The following is a 23,582-nucleotide window of genomic DNA, read 5'->3' as shown; positions in this document are numbered from 1 at the left end:
AAGATTGCATTTGCATTGTTGGAGGCAATGCCCACAGGGATGAAGTTACAGTTCCACTGGAGTCTTGGAAATGACACACCAACATTTTAATAAAAATTGCTTACATGATGAATAGCAAAGTACTATTTTTTCTTCTACTGTAGATTTTGCTTAAGAGAGCCACTGAGGTTACATTAGGTATCCCACATTGAGAGCACTTAAATGGCATGTTCATAGAGGCTTGAATTGTGGTCAGGAAAAGCCTTAGACATTTACATGTCTATAATTTTGGACAAGTCATTTGACTTCTCCCAGTTTCTATAAAAATGAAATAATGGCAGCATTTAAACTACATGCTTATTGTAAGGCTAGAAAATATAGAATATTTGTAAAAACTTTGCTCACTTAAAGTGCTGCATAAATATTAGCTATTATCTTTTGAGTGACTATTTAGTGAATTCTCAGTCTGGTGACTGTCTTTGAAAGTCAACCAGAGAGCACCCAAATGAAGGGAAAGTAGCAACATTTTAAGACCAGATATGCTATTTATATCATATGAACTATACATGACTTGCGTATGATTTAATGACTACAGATTTTCCTCTTCTTTGAAAGAGAGATACTTGGATTGGAGATTAAAAAGAACCCGATTCAGTGTTTCTTCAGAACATTAGATGGGAAAGTCCCTTCATTTCCTCTCCTCCTCCTCCTCCTCATTACTGCTTTCTCTAACCCTTTGAATTTTATCCTTTTCTGCAAAGAAGGACCTTTACCATCTATCTTTTTTTTATTCTTCTTTTGGCATTCCAAGAATCCTGTGTAGGAGGGAGAGATTGTCTTCTGGAAATCAGGACTAATAAAAAGTTCCAGAGAAACTCATTTGTTGGCTTTGAGAACATCATCTATGAGACTGACCATCTCTTTTTACCCTCTGTTAAAACCCTCACCTTCCATCTTAGAATCAATACTGTGTATTGGTTCCAAGGCAGGAGAGTGGTATTGACTAGGCAAATGGGGGGAGGTATATGACTTGCCCAGGATCACACAGCTAGGAATTATCTGAGACCAGAAGATTTGAACATAGGATGTCTCATCTCCAGACTGGTATTCTAACCATTGAACCACCTAGCTGTCCCCCTAACCACTTCTTTAGATCAGCATAGCATTCTGTATCCCCTGGGATATATTAATTGCACTATACTATAGTTTGATGAGCAAACATGGTATCCATTAAGAGGAATAATAATTGGGACTATGATGGGTTGATTGTAACATGCTAGTTTTACACACTGAACACTTTTTAAAACACAGAATGTAACAATTCACTAAAGAGATGTATGTGTTTCTTGCTCCCATTTATAGCAGCCTGACATCTGTTTCTGTTTTCTGTTTATCTTGGCAGGGTTTGCCTGGAGAAATTGGTACACATGGTTACAAGGGAGCTTCTGGGCATCCAGGCTTGCAGGTTGGTTCAACATAGGCTAATTTACTCTCAGCACTGAAGTTTTCTGGTTTTGGTTTATTTTTTATTTTTGCTGTATTCTACTCTTGAAAATTCACTTTATAAGGCACCAGGTCATTTTCTCAAGTCTAAATAAAAATTACCTTGGGAATCCTTTCCACTGGTAATTGTTGGGACAAGAGAGGGACAGCATATTTTCCAACATCTCTTCTTGGAATTTACTGAAAATATGTCTAGAAAGTCAAGTGAAGAAGCATCAATTAAACATCTACTATACTTCAGAAATCTAAGCTCTGAAAATACAAAGAAAGACACAAATTGTCTTTACTGTCAAAGCGCACAGTATAATGGAGGAGGACAATATTTGAACAATTACATAAAAACAATATATATGTAATAAAATTAAAGATAATCTCAGAGGGAGGGCACTAAGAGTAAGGAAGAGATTGATCAGGAAAATCTTACAAAAGGTATAAAGTTAGCTGAGACTCAAAGGAAACCTGGGGGCAGAGATGAGGAAGAGAGTGAAGTAAGCATGGGGGACAGCCAGTGATTATTCCAGAAGTCTGGAGATGGAGTATTGTGTGGTAGAAACAGGAAGGGGGCGGTGAATCACTGAGCTAGAGTCTACTTTGAAAGGAATAAGGGGTAAGAAGATGGAGAAGGCTAGAGAGAGCCTGGTCATGAAGGTTTTAAAAATACCAGACACAGGATTTTATATTTGATCTTAGAGTTGATCACCTCTAGAGTTTGTGTTGCGCGCCCGCGTGTGTGTTTGTGTGTGTGTGTGTGACATGGAACATTGGCGGCTGAGTGGAGGATGGATTGGAGTGGGGAGAGACAGACAGAAAAACAAAAAAAAATGTTGCAGTAATCTAAGTATGAGGGGATGAGGACTTATAATAGATTGGTTCGGTGTTAGAGAAGAGAACAGGGTGTATATGAGAGATGTCACAAAGTTAGAATTGACTTGGCAACAGATTAGATATCTATGGAAAAAGAGACAGAGATGGATGTGTATGTTCCAAATCGTATGTCCATATATACATGCATATATTGAGTATTTATTATTTATGGGTACATATTTATCTTGAGGCATTGAGGTAGCTCAGTGGATAGTCATGGAGTCAGGAATACCTGAATTCAAATCTGACCTCAAACACTTACTGGCTCTTTGACTCTGGGCAAGCCACTTAACTTATTCTTGTCTTAATTCACTGGAGAAGGAAATAGCAAATTACTCCAGTATCTTTGCCAAGAAAACCCCCTAAATGGCATGGTGTATGTGGTCATGATGAGTCGGACATGACTAAACAACTGCACAACGTCAACATATCTATATCTATTTATCTCACATGAAACTCAGAACTTCATTGGGGAAAAATGAGGTAAGCAAGTTGTTTGACATTGGGCAAATGACAAGGGAAAGCTGAATTTTATGGAATTTTTCAGGTGGTTTAGTTAGCAGTTACATGGAGATTTGGGGTTTGCAAATAACTTTCTTTACTTGTATCATCTAATACCTACCTCATAGCAAATCTAGGAGGCAGGGGGCTATGATCTTCATTTTGCAAATGTGAAAACTGGACCTGTGGGAAGCATGCGATCTAAAGCCAGGTCTCCTCTTCCTGATGAAAGTTTAGCTCCTTTTCTTTTTTCTTTCTTAAAAACCATTCCTTCTGTCAAGGAATCAATATTGTGTATTGGTTCCAAGGCAGAAGAAGAGTAAGGGATAGGCAATGGGGATTAAATGACTTGCTCTGGGTCACACAGCTAGAAAGTATCTGAGGACACTTGAACCCAGGACCTTCTGTCTTTAGGCCCAGCTCTCAATCCACTGAGCACCTGGCTGCCCCCTACCACCTCTTTTTCAGTTCTACCACTCTGTCTTTTTGTCTCCTATAAACAGAAGACTCTAAATTGGAAATGGGGAAATCTGAATGAATCCTTTTATCTTCACATTTCTTTTCAAAATACCAAATATCTTGAATGTGAATTTGATACCAACTCTTCAAAAATAGAAGAAAAAAATCCTGTAAATAAATTTTACTAGTGATTTGAGATAGTATCTAGATTTCAAAACTCTATAATCTCAGGGCACTGCTACTTTCTATCTGTGATTTGGGGCAAATCTGTTTGCCTCAATTTATTTCCCCTGTGCAATAGTCATGTTGGACTACATCAGGGGTTCTTCACTTGGAGGGAGGTGTCTGTGAACTTATTTTTAAAACTATCTTGATAATCCTATTTAAGTATAATTGATTTTCTTTGTATTGCTCTGCATTTTATGCTTTGAAAAAATTATTAAAAAAAGAATAAAAACAACAACAAAAAATAAAAACAAAACCCACCCAAAATAATCAGAGAAAACATTATTCAGAGAAGGGCACCATAGACTTCACTAGACTATGTCAAAGAGACACCAAAAAGGTTAAGAGCCTTTGGTCTCTAGATCTGCCCTGAATTCTTCCCAGTTCTGCATCCTATGATCTGAGATTATTTCCTGAAATTTTCAGACCAAATGATTAAGTATCAGCAAGAAAAAGGAGTCAGCATGGGTGATCTATAGAACATTCTTTTACTTCATTTTTTGCTTACTTTATTACAGGAAAGAATGTACCTCTGGAAGAAGAAACTAGAGGCTTTAAAAAAGTCTTATATGTGTTGCTTAGTTTTGCTAAATGATGCTCCCCTTCTTTTTTCTTATTCTTTGTTATAAGGGATTCCTCTCTGGAGAAGGAAAGAGAAAGAAAGGGAGGCAGATACTTGGAAACCATCTCAGAACAAGCTTTTTTTTTTTTTAAAGAAGGAATGTATCTGTGACATATGTTAATTTTCTTGCACCCATCCTCCACCCCAATTCCCCTCCTTACCCACTTCCCTGCACTACAGGGTTTATTGGGGGTGGTAACTATATGCTTCTGATGATGATTCAAGGAGGAATCGATAAAGCCTCTCCACAATTGTAACTTCCCTGTTGGGATGTAGCCATGCAGCTCAATTTAGGGAGACAGTTTCCAATATTTCATCCAGCAGCCTCCATGCCAAAATCAATGATGCTGAGACAAGAGAGGGGTTCACAGAAGCTCCATGGAGAAATAAAACATTAAAAATCAATACTGAAAAGAAGGTTAGCAAGAAAATGAGTGACTTTAATTGCAGTATATTTTTGGTTTAGTCTGGACAGCTCAAATGAACCTTCATTTTGTTGACACTATGGACATGGTGTCTCATCCTTTTTTTTTTTTAACCTTTACCTTCCAACTTGGAGTCAATACTGTGTATTGGTTCCAAGGCAGAAGAGTGGTAAGGGCTAGGCAATGGGGGTCAAGTGACTTGCCCAGGGTCACACAGCTGGGAAGTGTCTGAGGCTGTCTCATCTTTTTGCAGACACAGACTCTCATCCTTTACCCTTGATGTGTAAGTGTAAGGAGAAGTATGATGCTTCTTTGAATGAGAGAATTTTCTTCTCTCAGTATATAAGAAAACTTAGATTGAATTTTTTATGATGTATCAACAGAAAGACCATGAGCCTTTGGGAACAGGTAGAGAATAAATCTCAAAGGTTCACCAATCCTAGAGAGGATTACTTTTAAGTTAATACAGTAAGGATTTATTAAACTAGAAAAAAATATGGTATATATAGAGACTTATTTGATTAAGCATCCTTCAGACCTGTATCTTTCTTTTGGGCCCCCTTCTTCCTCTTTTCTATTTATTATATTTGTCTTTGTCTTTGTCCCTCTTAGTCAGCAAAATTGTAAATGCTTCACAGTAGTGTCTGAAAAAAAGATTCACTCAACAAATGCTTATTAATAAGGACCTACTGTTATGTTCAATATTCTGTGACAAGTGCTAGAGGAAAATATGAAGATAAACTACAAGTTCTGTTCAAAATCCAATCTAAGTCAATCTGAAAAAAGTGTTTTTGATGCAGCTGGTGGTGCCACAGTGCACAGAGCACCCACCCTTGAGCCAGGAAGACCTGAATTCAAATTTGACTTCAGATACTTACTAGCTATGTGACCCCGACTAAGTCACTTAACTACTGATTACCTCAATTTCCTCAATAGTAAAATGAGATTAAGAATAGCACTTTCCAGTGGGCAGCTGGGTGGCTCATAGGATTGAGAATCAAGCCAGGAGATGGGAGCTCTTGGGTTCAAATCTGGCCTCAGGTGCTTCCTAGCAAGTCACTTAATCCCCATTGCCCAGCCCTTACTGTTCTACCTTGGAATCAATACACAATATTGCTTCTAAGATGGAAGGTAAGGGTTAAAAAAAAAGAATTAGCACTTGCCTCCCAGAGTGGCTGTGAGTATAAAATGAGATCATATTTGTAAAGCTCTTAGCAAAGCTTCAAGTGCTACATAGATGCTAGCCATTATTATTGCTGTTATTATGAAACACCTACTGTGTATAAGATACTGCTAAGCAATGTAGATACAAAGACAAAATGAGAAAGAGTTCCTACCCTCCAGGAAGTTATATTCCATTAGAGCAGAGTTCTTCACCTGTTTTGTGTCACTGGTCCCTTTGGCAGTGTCTGATGAGGACTATGGACCACCCTGAAAACAGTGTTTTTATTTGTTGATTTATATTTATTTATTTTAAAGTTTTTTCTTTTTTCTTTTTGTTTTGATTTGAAAATTTTTATTTGATTAATTAGCTTAGAATATTTTTCCATGGTTACATGATTCATGTTCTTTCTTCCCCTCCCGTAGCAGTTCCACTGGGTTTTACACATGTCAAAACAATGTTTTTAAATGGACAAAATAAAATACAAAGGATTGCAAAGGCAACCAATTACAGGGAAATACAGCTTTCAAAATATTTTTTAAGAAACAAATTTATGGGCCCCTAGTTAATAATTCTTATATTAGAGGGATACAATGCATAAATGGAGTGGTATAGACAGAATAAATTGAGGGGGGGGGGCAGGGCATTGACCACTAAGAGGGATTAGGAGGGCTTCTTGTAAGAGGTGGCATAAAGACTGATTCTTGAGGGTAGGGATTCTATGGAACAGAGATGAGAATACAGTGATTTCCAGGCATGGGAGACATTTCATTCAATGATAGAATACATCTGTTTAGAAAACAACAAATAAGGTAGTTTGGTAAAATGGAGAATTATTGAAGGGAAGGTAATGTTGTAATATTTATGTGAAAGAATGGGGAGGATAAGAAAAAACTGGGGATAAAGTGAGGTTTGTATGGGGTTATGGAGGAGTTGAAGGGAGAGAGGGAATATTGCTCAGTGAAGCAAAGGAGAGAGATGCCCCCTGCTGAAATGTGAAACAAGGGAGGAAAGGAAAGAGCCAATGTGGAAGAACGTTGGTGTGGACTGAGCCTTTCAGAGCTAAGGGCAGGGGCTATCCATGAAAGTCCTCTAAATAGTGGGACGATACGTCATTTGCCATTCTCCAGTAGAACAAGACCGATTTGGAATTGTGTTGGAGTCTACTTGCCTTTTTATGAAATTAGCATCTCTTTTAAATTTTTGGACAGGGTCCAAGAGGCCAGCAAGGACCACCAGGAATGTTTGGACAACAGGGTTTACCGGGATCCCAGGTAGGTTTGAAAAGGAAATTTCCCTACCCTATCCCTCCTGAGCGATGCCTGTGTCATACTCCTTGATGGATCGCAGGTAAGTATTTTACCTCCCCTGCTTTCAACTTATCAAGTCCCTTATTCACTGTTAGCTACAAATCTTAGCTGGAAAGGAGATCACAGGAATGAACACAACCATACTATGGGGATCCCAGAAGGGTGGCTTGCTATGATAAAAGCAAACTTTCTTTATTCTCACTTGTTTTTCATCAAGAAGGAATCTGGCCCCAGGAAGTTGGTCAGTAAGAGGGGACCTGGCTTACTTTATGCTAAGTATCAGCATTCAAAAAACAAGTAACCACAGGCCCTGCCCTCAAAGGGCTCACATTCTATTGGTGGAGGTGCCCTCCAAATAACCATGTTCATACAAGATATATAAAAGGGAGATGGAGGTAATCACAGAGGGAAGGGGTTAGAAGTTACTGGGGACCAGGGAAAGATTTTTTGGAGAAGGTAGAGTTTCATTCAAGACTTCAAGGAAGCCAGGAGGTAGATAGAGGGGAGGGGAGATGGCATTCCAGAAATGGGAAGCAGCCAGTGAAAAGGGAGAGTCACAACTGATTTCTTTCCATCTTTTTTTTTTCCCCTCTGTGGTATCCTGTGACTAGAATGAACAAAAATTCAGGTCTTTCTTTTCTGAATCTGGAAGGCATTAGGTGTTTTCCCCCTCAAACAACTGGGCAATCTGCTGATAGCGGGAATCCCCTATGAGGAAACTAATGTAGATTGACAACTTCTGGTCTTCCAGAATTGTCTAGAGCATTAGGGGGTTAAGAGACTGAATCGGGGTGGGGAGAGACTCAAAACTATAGCCAGTAAGTCTATGTCAGAAACTGGACATCAAAAATCTCCATCTTAGAATGTTCCTTATCCTCCTGTAACTCAGGTTTTTACTGAACCTCATACAATTTTTTATTTTTAGAATACATTTATTATTTAGTCTTAACATTCTTTTTCAAAATAATCTGAGTTCCAAATGGTCTCCTTCCTCCCCACCCCTTTCCTAGTTATTGATAAAGCAGGCAATGGAACATCCTCCATTTTGAAGGGATTGAATGGGTCAGAAAATTGAAGATACGTATTCCAGATGATCTCTGAGGGGCACACCAATTCTAAAAAGATGATGTAATAAACTCAGGCACCACCCAAGAGGAGAACTGAATTGAATGTTCTCCCCCTATTTCCAGTATAGCATACTTGGTCGGTCAACCTTGTTGGGGGTCTTACGTAGTCCATCTGTTTCAGGGGGATCCTGGGCTGAGTGGACCAGTTGGTTCTAAAGGGGGCGAAGGGCCAAGAGGAGAGAAGGTGAGTGTCAGCTGTCATCTTCCCGATACCCTAATTAGCAAAGCAGTCTGCAATGGAGAAAATGTGAATCATGCAGGACAAACTTAAAAGCACATCCTGTGTAGTGTTTTCTTCCTCTCAGAGTCAATTGTTAACATTTGCCAGCACACCTTTGGTTGTCATTTTTTTTTATATGTATTTAGGTATATATGTGATATGGGATAGGGACTCTGTTGTACTCTGGTACCTATATGGGAATCTATATGATTTAATTAAAACCATACAATCTCTCTCTCTGCCTATATATATACATACACATATATAACTCATAACATTTACAGTATACACACATATGTGTGTATATATATATATATATATATGTAACTAGAAAATGTTGAAAATATATTCCACATTTATAACCACTGGTCTATATGAGCATCTTGGTGGCACAGTGGATAGAGTGCTGGACCAGAAGGCAGGAAAATGAGTTCAAATCCAGTCTTAGACATTTGCAAGTTATGTGACCTTGGGCAAGTCACTTAATCCTATTTGCCTCAGTTTCTTCATCTGTCAAATGAGAAGGAAATGGCAAACCATTCTAGTATTTTTGCCAAGAAAAGCCCAAATGGGCCTGTGAAAAGTTGGAGAAGACTGAAGTAACAGGATAGCAATAAATCCATGTATGTAGATTTAGGTATTTTATCTATATGTACATGTATGTGTACAATCAATACATATGCATACATATTTGCATATATATATATAAAATATAGCAATATTATATGTATTGATGATTGTTTATTATGGTATATGATGATGAAATATACCAAATTACAAGATTAGACCATAAGAAAAAATTAATTCCATGTTTAATTTATGTTGCCAAAGGGAGATCTTGGTAACCCAGGAGAAAAAGGCCTCAGAGGACCAGGAGGACCAAGAGGACAGCCTGTGAGTCTTGTTCTTCTGTCTCAGAATCTTGGACAAACCCACAGATAAACACATTTCTCATTTTTTATTGTTTTTCTTTTTCAATTTGGGCATCCTCAATCTCTTCTTCAATAAATGACTTCTTTGGGGGCAGCTATGTGGCTTAGTAGATTGAGAGCCAGCTAGAGACAAGAAGTCCAGGGTTCAAATATGACCTCTGAGACTTCCTAGTTGTGTGACCCTGGGCAAATTACTTAACTCTCATTGCCTAGCCCTTACTGCTCTTCTGCCTTGGAACCAATACACAGTATTGATTCTAAGATGGAAGGTAAATGTTTCAAGAAAAGATTCTTTAAATATTAATATGCTGTGGATAATCTTGAGGGTCACACCATAATGGGAATATTCAAACATTGGGATTTGCCTTCTTTGTCCCCCTTCTTGCTAAAATCCTCTCACTTAAAATATCATCAGCCTTCCCAAGTTTTCATTCCTGTGGATTTACACTTTTGCCCATTGATGCTAAATGAAAAGCATCTCATTTCCCAGAATTTTTGTGGTTCAATATCTCCAAAATATATAATTTAGACTGACGGGGATGGGGTGGTGGTGGTGGAAGTGTAGATGCTCATAATACACAAATAAGAGAGAAGATTGAGTATCATGTTTTTGCACATGATTCACCCAAGAAAACTCAGATTTAGCTTTATTTTCCTAGCACAAGAGAGGCACCGGACCTTCTGATTCCCCCCCCCCCCACTTTTCTTAGTTCCCTCTTTGTCTCCAGCTTCCCAGCTGAAAGTTTGCTGTAATTTCTTGATTTTATTCTTATAACTTCATAACTAAAGATTTGGGAAGGTTACAAATTCATGTGGTCATATCACCTTCTTCCATCTTGGCATGAAGGCTAAGCTAAATGAACTGTAAGCTAGGTGTCACAATAGGTAGAGTACTGGACTTGGAATCAGGAAGGCTTGAGTTCAAATATTCCCACAGACAAGTTAATAGTGGGGCAAATCACTTTATTCTTCATTGCCCTCATTTGTATGATAAGGGGATTAGATTCAATGAACTCTAAGATCTCTTCCCCATCTAGACCTATAATCTCAAACCAGTAGATTCTTCATTATTTTGTCCTATGGCAAAGTGGAACTTTTGTTTGAGGACTCCATTTGGATCTTCTTATATTGTCCAGGGGTCCCGCCTGAAATCTAGAGACTCTTTGACCCTATAATAACTGTTTTTTTTCCTCCACCAAATCCCTTCACTCTCTGATCTAAACCTAGATATTAGATATATGACTTTAACACCACTGTTCCATCATGGCACCACAAAGATTCCTTGGCTGGTGATTCAGGTGTCTTAATGGCCTTGTTAATTCGCCCTTTCCCTTTATGCTTTTGCTTTCTTAGGGTATAGATGGCAGTGATGGGTATGGCCTTCCAGGAAGAAAAGGAACCAAGGTAAGTTCATATCACCCATTTATTCTGAATCAGAGGCTCTTTCTTCTCTGAGGGCAAGAGTGACCCACTTTTGCAACTAAGCTGATGACCATGTCATATGTATAACAAATGGATGGACAAAAAACCCAACCCATTATTTTCTCTTAAAGTTTAGTTTCTAATTTTCCATTTTTCCAAAAGTTTGAACAGAAAAGACAAAGATTATGCTTGGTTGCTTTCAGTTAGAGTTCTTTTGTTCCCCTTGACTCATCATGTAGTCAGAGTTGGAGTTCCCATGGAGGGCCATGGGAAACATTCTTCTACTCCAACACATTCACTTTGCAGGTGAAATAATAGAAGCTTAGAGAGTTGAATAGGCTTGCCTGAGGTCATCATGTATCCAGCCATTAACAACTTGAACTAGAAACAAGCCTTTTAATTTCTTCTTTCTGCCACTCTGGAAGTCTGATTTGTCCTTCTCCAGTGGAGAGCTAGTTTAGTAAAGAATCCTGGGTAGGATTCAAGTCAACAACTGATTTACGGAGGACTTCCTGGCTTCAGAGCTGGAAAGGATCTTAAAGGTCACTGGCCCCAACATCACTCATTTTTCAGATCCTGTGGGTCAATATATTCCTATGAATTTTTCTAGACATCATGTAGTGCCCCTAGTAAAAGGCTTTAACTCTTACACTTCCAAAGATGGCATTCGAATTATTCTTGCTCACTATTGGATCAGGCCTGAGGGATCTGGAAAAAAATGTCCCAAGGGAGGACCATCAGTCTGAAGAAGGGAAATTTCATAAAAATCATTTGAAAATTATCTTATTCTGAATTGTATAAATGAAATATAGTCCCTTAAAAGTGGTTAGAGATAGGAAGGCTCTCTTTAGTTGTTTTTCCTGGCAACCATGTCTTGTCTATTCTCTCAGAATTAAGAAATGTTTCACCTTTTCCCCTTTAGAGTTCCATAATAAAGTCTTAATTCAGAAGACATTAAGTTAAATTTCTTGTTGTTTTTGATACTAGGGTGAATTTGGCTTCCCTGGATACCCTGGTGCACAAGTAAGTCAGCTGGATTTCTGGGGCCCCTACACATTTGGTGTTGATTAGTCCTGAGACTCCCTTATTCTCGTGAATCTTCCTTTAATTCTCTAAAGGGGGAAGATGGTGATAAAGGCCAACCAGGAAACCAGGGACCAAAGGGATTTCCAGGGAAGAGGGTAAGACTCAAAGGATTTGGCTCACTTATACTCTTGGCTGTCTCCAATACAATTCACAGTGACCCTACACAGGATTCTTTGGTAGTCTCTCTGGGTCCTTAGAGTTTTGAGGTTTTCAAGGAATCCTCTGACATCTCCATATTTCTTTCTTCACAACCTTCGTCTCTTCTGAGTGTGTAAGGGTCCAACAATACAAAGATATAGCCTTCTTCTGGGCAGGCTAAAACTAGTTAAAAATAAATGTGCATACCCTCTTTTTTTACATTGGATGCTATTAGGATTATATAAAAAAGGTGAACAAGGAAGCTTTAGAACAGATCATCTTGCTCTGAAATTCTCTCTGCCTTTTCTTCCTTCTTCAAGATATCTTCTGATCTCACAAAGAAGCAGCCATCCAAGTGGTCTACTTGAGAGTGATTACGCTTGATTTTCTCCCTCAGCCCCTTCCAAACTCTCCTTTATTGGCTTTCATAGAAGCTAAAATTTTGTTGTTTAAATTTCACAAACATTATTAAGGCCTTACGTTAGAAATTCACTAAAATCCTATTCTGGTAACTTGTCTTGGCATGTAGGTGACCCTGGGCTCTCAAAGACTATGTCAATGGAGAGTAACCTTTAATGGTCTCCCCAAAGTAGAAATGGTTTGAATTTGGCTCCTCTCCCATCCTTCATCCAAAGATCAACCTAGACAAATTCTGAGAGGCTCATTGTAAAGGTGAACACTAGGTGATGACCTTTTTTTTTTGACCATAGAAAGACTGAAAACCATCCACTGTCTATGAGGGTTCTTGGGGGTCATAATCAGCCTTGGTGGAGATAGGACTCTCAATGACAAAAATTACAGATCTTGGGACATGCTGAAGTTCCTGAAATATTTTGTCTAGGTGCTGAGAATACAAAGGGAAAATAAGGCATATTTTCTCTCCTCAAGGAGCTTACAATTATAAGTGATGTATTGCATTAGATAGGAGATTTTTAGCCTTTCATGAGCATCCATTTAATTTTAGACAGTAAAGGTCCGACCATGTTATTCTACTCTTCAGTTAACTCTAGTGACTCTCTATCACCTCTAGGATCAAATCTAAAAATCTCTGTTTGACATTCTTTATAACCTACCATCTCCCCTCTTCAAATTTCCAGTTTTCTTACACCTTATACTTCCCCAGGGACCTTGGGATCCAGTGATACTGATCTCTTTGCTGTTCCTTTCACAAGACACCCCATCTCCAGACTTGGGACATTTCCCCTGGCTGTCCCCCATGCAGGGAAAGCTCTCCCTCCACATCTCTGCCTCCTGGCTTCCTTCAAGTTTCACTACAAGTCTCTCTTCTATGAGAAGCCTTTTGAAGTGTCTCTTCATTACATTTTCTCTGCTTTGTTGATCGTGCCCTATTTATCCGTGTATCCACAGTTATTTGCATGATGTTTCACCCTTTAGACTATGAGCTCCTCAATGGAGGGAATTGTCTTTTGCTTTTCTTTATTCCCAGACTTTAGCGCAGTGCTTAAAACATAGCAGGTGTTTAATGAATGTTTATTGACACACTGACTGATGCTGTTAACAGATTATATTTTAGCCATCATCAGTAACTGCCAGAGAAAAGGCTCCATGGGAATAGGGAGCATAATAGAGAATAGGATAGTAGGAGTTGTAAAAGGGAATCATAGTCAGTAATGATAATTGACAGTTATATAGTGTTATGTAGTAGTCATTAAGTAAACAATTAAATATGTATTAAGTTCCTACTATGTGCCAGGGTCAATGCTAAACCCTGGGGATACAAAGAAAGACAACGACAATGACAACTAAAACCCAGTCCCTATTCTTAAGAAGTTCATTGTCAAACAGGAAGGAGACAATATACAAACAATTATGTGCAAAGAATACACATATAGGATAAATAGGAGATAGTCTCTGAGGGGTGGCTAAGAAATGCTTTTTGCAGAAGGTGGGACTTTAGGTGAGATTTGAAGAAATCCAAGGAAGCAAAGAGGCAGAGAGGAGATGGGAGAGAATTGCAGGCATGGAGGACAGCCAGGGGAAGTGCTTGGAGTGAGAGCTGGAGTGTTGTATGTGAAGAACAGCAAGAGGCTGATGCCACTGTATCACAGAATGTTTGGAAAGGAGTAAGATGGGAAATCTGGGAGGGCTGGAAGGAATCAAGTTATGAAGGGCTTTAAAAACCAAATAAAGGATATTATATTTGATCTTGGAGGTAATTGGGGGCCACCAGAGTTTATTGAATGGGGGTCAGGGGTTAACTTTGTTAGACCTGTGCTTTAGAAAAATCAATTTGACAGCTGAGTGGAGGATAGATCAAAGTAGGAAGAGATTTAAGGTAGGAAGGCCCATTAATAGATTATTGGAGTAGTCCAGGCATGAAATGATAAGGCCCTGCATCAGGGTGGTGGCAGTGTCAGTGGTGACAAGGTGTATGAGAGATGCTATGAAGGCAGAAAATACAAGATCTGCCAATGGATTGGATATATTGGTTGAGGGAGTGAGGAGGTAAGGACAACATCCAGCCCTGAGTGATTGGAAAGATTAGGAAGAAGAGAGAAATTGGATGGGAAGGTAATTAGTTATGAGTTGGACATGTTTACTTTAAGAAATTTATGACCTCTAGTTCAAGATATCCAATAAATAGTTGGGGATGCTAGACTAGAAGTCAAGAAAGTTAGGGCTAGACAAATAAACTTGAGACTCAGCTGCACAGATATAACAATTGAGTCCACGAGAACAATTAAGATTGCCAAGTGAACAAAAATAGAGAAAGAAGAGAAGAGGGTGCAGGACAGAGCCCTGGGGAGCATCAAGGATTAGCATGTAGGTCCCAGATGAAGATCCAGCAAAGGAGACTGAGAAGGTGTGGTCAGAGAAGTAGAAAGAGAACCTGGAGAGATGTCTGGAAAACCTAGAGAGAAGAGTGTATCAAGGAGAAGAGGGTGACCTACAGTGTTGAAGGCTGCAGAGAGATTAGGAAGGACAAGGATTGAGAAAAGATTTGGCAACTAAGAGATTTACATGTATAAATTTAATATATACATATAATAAATATATATTAATATATTAAAATAAATATATATGATGTGTAATATAGATTTACATATATAAAATATACATATAACTGACCAATGAGAGTTCAGTCTTGGCAGCAAAAACCCCCTCTTGGTCAGTCCTTCTTTATATGTTGAGAGTGACTTGCCCAGAGTCACACAGCTAGTAAATGTCCAAGGTAGGATTTCCTGATTCCAAGTCTGCCAAAACAGGCTTGATTTTAGTGTGAAGTAAAGGGGAATATTCGTGAGCAAGGTAGACTAGGGATACTTCAAATATCTTTAACACAGAAAGGACAGCAGAGGCCATGTAGTTCACCTTATGTCTGGGTATGATTATGACGACAATTTACATCATATGTAATATGATTATGATTCCCCTTTGTAATATTCTCACCAAGCCCTCATCCAACCTTCCTTTAAAGGAAGACCTGCAGTGAAGAAAGTCCATTACTTCCTAGGCAGTCCATTCCACTTTTGGATAATTCTATAGGGAAATTTTTCTTATGCTGAACCAAAGTGTCTCTCTATGCAATGCTCTCCCTTACCCATATCTTCCTCCTGAGACCTGTTAGAACAAACCTAATCCTTCCACATGTCAGCCTGTTGGATACTTGAGGACCGCTATTGCTTCTACAAGTCCTTTGGCCAATATTATGGCTTGGTTTTGGGTCTCATCACCATCTTGGATGACCTTCTCTAGCTATGGTCTAGCTTCTCAATGTCCCTCCTAAAATGTGGCCCCATAACCAAACACAATACTCCAGGAGTAGTCTGGCCAGTGCATCTGACCTGGATACCTGATCAGGGCATCATTTGGGAGCTTTTTTCTCAGGTTCTACAAATAGATTCTCTCAGCTGCTAGGAAATTCTTCTTTGATGGTCCTACCTGTTCTATCCAAGTGCATTCCACATTTGAAGGACTCAGTGGATCCTGGACTTTCCTTTTAGATCTGTTCCAAATGGAATCTAGATGTTTCTGTTAAATTGCAAATCTTGACTCACAAACCATTCTCCACAAGGATTACCTTTCTCTAATACAATCCTTAGACTTTATGTCAGACTTATTAACCTAGGTATGCAATGGTATGGTGGGGCTTTCAGTCCTGGGAGGTAGGGTTGAGGGAGATGGGTGATACTAAAGGAGTTAGCATTTGACTTTGGTTTGATTATTTTAGGGAAATTCTGGCATGCCTGGGCCAAAAGGATCACCAGGAGATCCAGGGCCACCTGGGCCAATGGTAAGATTTCATTTAAGTCATCTTTTGGTATAAGAAATAATGAATGCAAGAGTGCCTCAAAGGCTGGACTAGAAATGGGAGATCCTGGGTTCAAATCTGTCCTCAGACACTTCCTAGCTGTGTGACCCTGGGCAAGTCACTTGACCCTCATTGCCTAGCCCTTACCACCATTCTTCTGCCTTGGAGCCAATACACAATATTGATTCCAAGACAGAATGTGAGGGTTTTAAAGAAAAATAAAGAAATAACAAATTTCAGAAACTCATTATTGGATAAAAAATTTCCAAGAGCAGCTACACTCCTTGCACCCTCTTACCACTTCCAACCACTGACCAGTTGGAATATTGATTAGTTTCAGAGCTGGGTATGAAACTTGATGAGGAGTGGGGTCTACTCTAATCCTGACCCAGGATGACTCTGGAGATCTTGACTAGCCCCTTGGTGCTTCTTTAAATTTGGCCCCCCAGTTCTTATTCTTTATAGATCTGGGATGTACAGAGCTTCTGCTGTGAACCCAATAAATATTTCTTCCTACCTTATTAATTTCAAAAAATGTAACAGCAGGAACTTATGAAGTATCCACTGTGTGCCTAGTACTGTGCTGGGTGCTGGGGATACAAAGATCAAGGTGATCTCTGCCCAGGAGGCAAACAGGCATCTTGACTGGCATATACCAAGTAGAAGCAAGGTGATGGCGGAGGGGAAGGGAGGGGGCAGAGTATACACTGGTATATGGAATCCAGTCTTCTAAATCATGTGTTCTCTTACTTTCAGGGCACCAAGGGGTCGAAGGGTATTACAGACATGTTGGTGAGTGACAATATGGGTTCTGAATTTCATTCTGTCCAATGGGCTATTTGCTTTTACTCAGAGATCAGTTTTCCCCCAAGAAAGATTCCTTAGTCTTCTTCCTTATGACTTATCCTAGTATGAAGAAGACTACAGGTTTCTTGATGCATAGGATAACTATGTTTCTAAAAAGCTAAGTATAGGGGGCAGCTGGGTGGCTCACTGGACCGAGATGGGAGGTTCTGAGTTCAAATGTGACTTCAGATACTTCCTAGATGTGTGACCCTGGGAAAGTTACTTAACCCCAATTGCCTAGTCCTTACCACTGTTCTGTCTTGGAACCAATACTTAGTATTGACTCTTAGACAGAAGAAGGAAATTTATTTTATAAAGCTAAGTAGAAATCGATGGGTATTTTTTCCTTTTTATTTTGGTGGGGAGGGGAAGGTTTGTTTTTTAAGCAGAGACTTCAACCCTTCAAGGATTCTTGATCTGATTGGTGTGGGCCAGTGGGGTCATAGTAGTTACTGTAATCATGAGTTATTATGGCTGGAAAAAACAACCCTGGCTCCACTGTTCTCTCCCTCCCTTCCTTTCCCCTCCCTGTGATGAGTCTGTCCAACTTTCACTGGGCAGAGCCTCTTTGGGTCCATATTTCAAATGTACTGAGGCTTGGGGAGAGAAATGGCAGGGAGACCTGGTTATTTTGACAAAAGTATCATGGAAAATCCCTTTCTAAATTTTATTACACCCCCCACCACCAATTTTATCTCATTATAATCGCTTGCCTATATGTGTGGGTATAACACTAGGGGTCACCATGTAACCATGTTAGGAGAGACTGGAAGTGACCTGGAATCCCAACTGGAGCCTCTCCCAGTCTCACTTTCAAAACCACCTCAGGGACTGCCAGCAGGTCAGTACAAATGAAAGTCAGGCCTGTTGGCCTCCTGGAGGGACAGTGAGGTGCCATATTTTAAACTTCTGTCTCAGGAAGCTCACGCTAAGGGAAAACCCAGAAGAACAGGTTTCTAGTCTGAAAATGAGGAAGAAAGCAACCCGTGGGGCTAAAACGGCCTAAGCTGCCCATACTGCAAACAAGGGGGACCAAGGAAATCTGAGAAAGGATGATGACAAACACAACTAGTTTAGCAAAGAATTTAATTTAGAGTGGAGTAGAGGAATGCCAGGCACAGCGATAAGGACAACCAGCTGTTCTATGAGCCCCTCAACCCATTGGCTTTTTTTCCCCCTTCTGAAGCCCTTACGTCCTGATTTTGTTTCATTTCTAAAAAATATGAATTTAAATAAAAAGAGCAGCAAGGGCAAAGCAATTGGAGTTGATTTGACCAGGGCTACACTGCTAGAAAGTGTCTGAGGCCATATTTGAACCCTGGACCTCCTGCCTAAAAGCCTAGCTTTCTGTCCACTGTTTTACCTGACTGTCTCAACTCATTGGCTTTCCCCCCCCAAAAAAAATTTATTTATTTGTTTATTGTGATGTAAAACCCATTTCTATATTGGCCACTGTTGTAAAAGCAAAGTCATATAGAACCAAAATCCCAAAATAAGACCAAAAATACACTGATGTGAAAGACAACAGAAAGACAACAGAAGCCATTGGCTTTTACCAGAGTTAGATCAGAGCAGTCTTTTATGCACAGAGCAGCCCCCATCATTTCCCTTCTTCCATTTCCCTGTAGCTTAAGGAGGGAAACATTCTCCCTGGAACCACAATTAAAATTAGTGCCAGTTTGCCTCAAAGGGCCTCTCCCAGGACATCCTCCATGTTTTTTTTCTGTTCCCTCACTGTCCTGAGATGAGTAAGCATCCCATCAAAACTTAAAGCTGCATTTCTTTGGGAAGCAAGGTGACTCAGCGGCTAGAAAGCCAGGCTTAGAGACAGGAGGTCTTGGGTTCAGATCTGGCCTTAGACTCTTCCAAGCTATGTGACTCTGGGTAAGTCACTTGACTCCACTGTCCACACTTTACCGCTCTTCTGCCTTGAACCCAAAACTTAGTATTGATTCTAAGACAAAAGGTAAGAATTTCAAAACAAAAGCAACATTTCTGTTAGGACAATCCTTTATGCCCTGGAGCCTGAATCTGTCCTCACAGAGTCCAACAGGTAGAATGTATATATATATATAATATATATTATATATATAATATTATTATTATATTTTATTATTTTTATTATATTATATTATATATATAATATAAATATAAATATAATATATATTTATATAATATATAATTATGTATATTATATATATATATTTGAGTCTAGACCTGTGATATCCTTGGTATAAAGAATTCTTAATGAAGAAACACCTTCAATAATGCAGAGCAGAATTTTTCAGAAACTTTTAGTCTTAGAGAATTGCCTGGGGGTATTGAGAACCCACATATCAGGATGTATCTGAGCTCCCCACCCCCATCCCAGGTCTTTCTGACTCTATCCATTATTATTATATAGATGAGAAAAGTGGGGTCAGAAGGAGAGGCAGCAAGATATGGTGGGAAAAACAATAAATTTGGAATCAGAGGACTGGGGCTCAAATTCCGGTTCTCTCGTTGATTGCTTGGGTGATCTTGGGCAAGTCATTAAACAGTTTAATGGAAAATGAAGGAGTTGGATTAGTTTAGCTCTTAGGCACCCTCCAACTCTGTGATGGAAAGGTGACTCAACTATTCCTGATTGCAAATTAAACAGAATTCAAATTCAGGTTTTTCTGTAGTATTCTGGCCATTCTTCCATGTTGTTTTTCTTCATGACATAAACCTGGATTTTCATGATTCTTTTGATCAAGGTACCCCTTTCAGTTGCATCTTAAAGTGTTCCATTGAAATTATCTGGAAGCCCCTTACTTTCTTTCATGCCTTAGTTAGCCTACTTGATTCTCCCAAAATATCAAAGATGGTGTCGGAGGCCTGGGTGTCAAAGTCAAATAGAAATAGATCCTCCAAATAACATTGTCTGTGTTGTATTTTTACTTTGCTAAATTTTTCTCAATTACATTTTAATCTGGTTTGGGGCACACTCAGAAGCTTTACTGCCAGCACAGGGAGAAGGTTTGGCAGTGCCTTCCTGGCAGGAAATTTGCTTTTGGACAATTCTATTAAACCAGAGGTGCCAAACACACAATGCCAGCAGGCTCCGGGCCACACTCTGAAGTGCAACAGACTGGATCAGATTTAACTGTAATTGAGAAATAGTTAACAAAATGAATCAAATATAATATGACATAGATAATGTTAATTTGTGATTTTCTAAGACAATATGTATCTTACTGAGGTCATTTCTATTTGAGCTTAACACTGCTATACTCAGCTATAAGATACAGAGATGGTTCACCTGAATTGGGAGAGTTTCCTCACCTAAGAATTCTCTAAAGCAATGAAATAATCCATAGCATCCCTCTTCCCATTCCTACAACAATTGTGGGATTTTCTACAATACAGAAAAGCTTTCTGTGGACATTGATACCCTTGGGAAATGCTTCTAAATTTTATTGAACATTTATAAATCACTGATGTTTTCTGCTTTGATAATGTTCTTTTGCACCTTCCCCACAAACAGCCTTGCAACATTGTTGACTTCGCACGAGAAAATTGCCGTGAGTAGCTCAATCTCTCACTGTCTTCTCTGGGTAAAACTGCACATCCATTTCCATTTGCCTGGAGGGGACTCTAGCCCTGTGACAACTTCAGTAATAGTCTTTGTATCCCCAAATCCCAGCACAGTGCCTGGGACATAGCCAGGACTTAAAAAATACTTGTGGATTGGTGGTCCATTGTGGAAGGCATGACTCTTGATGAAAGAGTCATGAAGAGAGAATGACAGTGTTACTTCTATCCTACTCTTACTGATCCCCAAAGTACCAATCACAGGACTTTGCATGCTATGTTGGGATTAGAAACCAAGGCTTGACTTAGTTCTTGAAGCCTGGTGAAAAGAACACTCAGGAGCAAACTTCTCATTTGGCACTTGGATATGGCCATGCTTGACAGGCTGGTCTCTTTGGATTTCCAAAAATAGCTGAGTTTATACAGTACCCTAAAGTCTGCAGCGTCCTCTATGTCTTATAACGATCCTTTGAGGTAGACACCAGAGGGATTATTATCCTTGTTGAACAATTCCAATGAGAAAACTGAGGTTCAAGTGACTTGCATCGTTAGAGATTTAATAAATGGGAGAGATGGGACTTGAACCAATATCAAACTGACTCTGAGGTGAGTACATTATTCAGTAAGGCATTTTACCTCTTATTTCCCATATGGCTTAGCAAGGGAGAGCATAGTTTGTTTTTCAGTAGAGAGGAATGCCATCTTGCTTGGATATGTCCGTATCTATCTCTATCTCTATCAATGTCTACCTCTATATCATCTAGCCACATCTATTGCTCAATATCTATGGCTCTGTCTAAATAGATCTATATCGATAATTGTTATTCAGTTGTTTAGTTGTGTTTGGCTCTTTGTGACCCCGTTTGGGGTTTTCCTGGCAAAGATACTGGAGTGGTTGGCCATTGTCTTCTCCAGCATATTTATATTGTCAACATGGAATCTAGAAACACCAAACTTGTGGCCTATTTCTAGATTCCATGTTGATAATATGTACACACATGTATTATAGTGTAATATACATATATGTACACATGTAAAACACACATGAGAACAATATAACCCACCTATATAGATACATAAATGTTCACATACACATTGTGAATCTGTCTATCATCTATCTATCCATCATCTATCTATCTCTAAATAGAAAATTCCTGCATCTTGAACCTTAGTATAGCATTGGTCTCATTCCCAGACTACTTAGGTACTTTGATAAATGTCCACTTTTGTTATTCGTCATGCATTTATTCAATAAGAACTTATCAAGTCCCTACTTCATATATAGAATTGTGCTAGATGTTGAGAATACAAAGTCCAAACTAGTCTGTGCCTCCCAGGAGTTTCCAATCTACTGGTCAGTAAACAGTACTCACAGAAAAGTCAATACAAAACAATTTGGGGGAAGGAGCACAGCAACAATGAGAAGTGTCAAGTAGGAGGTGACATTAGAGCTGAGCCTTGAAGGAGTCAGCCATTCTAAGAGTCAGAGATGAAGAAGAACAGACATGGAGGAATGCTAGGCAAAGGTATGGAAATGGGAGAGAGGATGTCATGTACAGGACACAACTTGTTTAGCTGGAACACAGACTATGAGGAGAAGAATGTAAGACCAATATGGAAAGACAGACAGGAGACAATAGAGAGCTGTTGAAGCTTCTTGACCAGGGGAGTGGAATGATTAAATCTAGGCTTTTGGACTTTTCACTCAGTAGCTGTTGTGGAGGATGGGTTGGAGTGGGAAGAGATTATACTCCAGGTTATTTTTATCCTGTCAAATATCTATTTTCTCTAGTACCAGGGGTAGTTAGCTTTTGCCCCTGAAAGATAGGCAGGTTTAATTGGCATTCTCCCGGCTTTCTTCCTTACCCTATCACTGTCTATTCTGCTATTGTTCAAGGAGACTCTAGTATAAATTCTTCCTTTCCTAGATTTTTTTGAAACTAGGGCCACCTGCTTTATATGGGCTAGGTCTGACCCTTTAAGGAGTTAGATTTTGTGACCACAAAGACTCTCATGAAGGATTTTTTTGGGCTTCCTTCTGAAAGCATAAGAAGGAAGAGATGCTATTTTACAAAAACCAATAATGACATTTTCTCTCTCTCTCCTTTCCTTCCCAGCTTGTTCATCGAGTAAGTAACTTTCTATTTTTTTCTTACTTAAATCCATGGAATTTCCAGAGCTGTTACTGAAGTCTTAGTTGTTTATTATTCTTTGTTTTCAAGATAAAGCTCAATGTCCAGTGTTCCCAACTGAGGTGGTCTTTGCTCTGGACATGTCTGAAGGTGTTACAGAGTCAGAATTTGAGAGGATGAGGGACATTTTGCTGTCATTGCTAAGAAGGATCAGCATCAGCCAAAACAATTGTCCAACTGATGCCCGGGTCGCCATTGTTTCATACAGTGCCAAAACACATTACCTGATTCGCTTCTCCGACTTCCATAATAAGAATCAACTCCTTCAAGCCATCATGAACATACCTCTAGAGCATTCCTTGGGCCAGCGGGACCTTGGCAGTGCCATGAGTTTTGTGGCAAGAAATGTCTTCAAACGTGTGCGCAATGGCATCCTGCTGAGGAAAGTTGCCATATTTTTTGTGGCAGGTCCATCCTCTGATGTTGCTTCTATTAACACAGCCATGCTGGAGTTTGATGCCCTGCACATTTCCTCCATTATCGCCTTCACTGATGATCCCCTCCTACAACATGCTTTGTCGGTGAGTTGCTAGTTGGTATGCCACTAAGTGTCAGATTGGTGGATAAAAGGAATCTTGATGCAGACTTAGGAAGGTTTAGGATGCTACAACTCAATATAATGAAACTTGGGATATACAAAACAGTAAGGTAAGCCATTTATTGAGGGGATGCTTTTATAATATAAAGGGCCTTCAAGGAGGAGAATGAAAACAAGTTGGGTCTGCTGGGTTACTGGAGGGA

General features: G+C 39.4%; 1 protein-coding gene across 1 annotated transcript in view; it reads left to right on the top strand.

Moving 5' to 3' along the window:
• LOC100030437 (collagen alpha-4(VI) chain-like) overlaps positions 1 to 23,582 on the top strand; it is a 202,575-nt gene that overhangs the window by 74,017 nt on the left and 104,976 nt on the right. The window contains exons 20-31 of the mRNA XM_056800678.1: positions 1,382 to 1,444; positions 6,952 to 7,014; positions 8,299 to 8,361; positions 9,229 to 9,291; positions 10,683 to 10,733; positions 11,739 to 11,774; positions 11,870 to 11,932; positions 16,168 to 16,230; positions 17,005 to 17,040; positions 20,603 to 20,639; positions 22,767 to 22,778; positions 22,872 to 23,362. Coding sequence (XP_056656656.1) covers positions 1,382 to 1,444; positions 6,952 to 7,014; positions 8,299 to 8,361; positions 9,229 to 9,291; positions 10,683 to 10,733; positions 11,739 to 11,774; positions 11,870 to 11,932; positions 16,168 to 16,230; positions 17,005 to 17,040; positions 20,603 to 20,639; positions 22,767 to 22,778; positions 22,872 to 23,362 — 1,041 coding nt within the window. The remainder of the gene's footprint in view (positions 1 to 1,381; positions 1,445 to 6,951; positions 7,015 to 8,298; positions 8,362 to 9,228; positions 9,292 to 10,682; positions 10,734 to 11,738; positions 11,775 to 11,869; positions 11,933 to 16,167; positions 16,231 to 17,004; positions 17,041 to 20,602; positions 20,640 to 22,766; positions 22,779 to 22,871; positions 23,363 to 23,582) is intronic.

Source organism: Monodelphis domestica, chromosome 5 (assembly GCF_027887165.1).
Source record: "Monodelphis domestica isolate mMonDom1 chromosome 5, mMonDom1.pri, whole genome shotgun sequence".
Taxonomy (NCBI): Eukaryota; Metazoa; Chordata; class Mammalia; order Didelphimorphia; family Didelphidae; genus Monodelphis; species Monodelphis domestica.
Note: the sequence above shows the minus strand (reverse complement) of the source record. Positions and strands in the feature narration are given on the sequence as shown.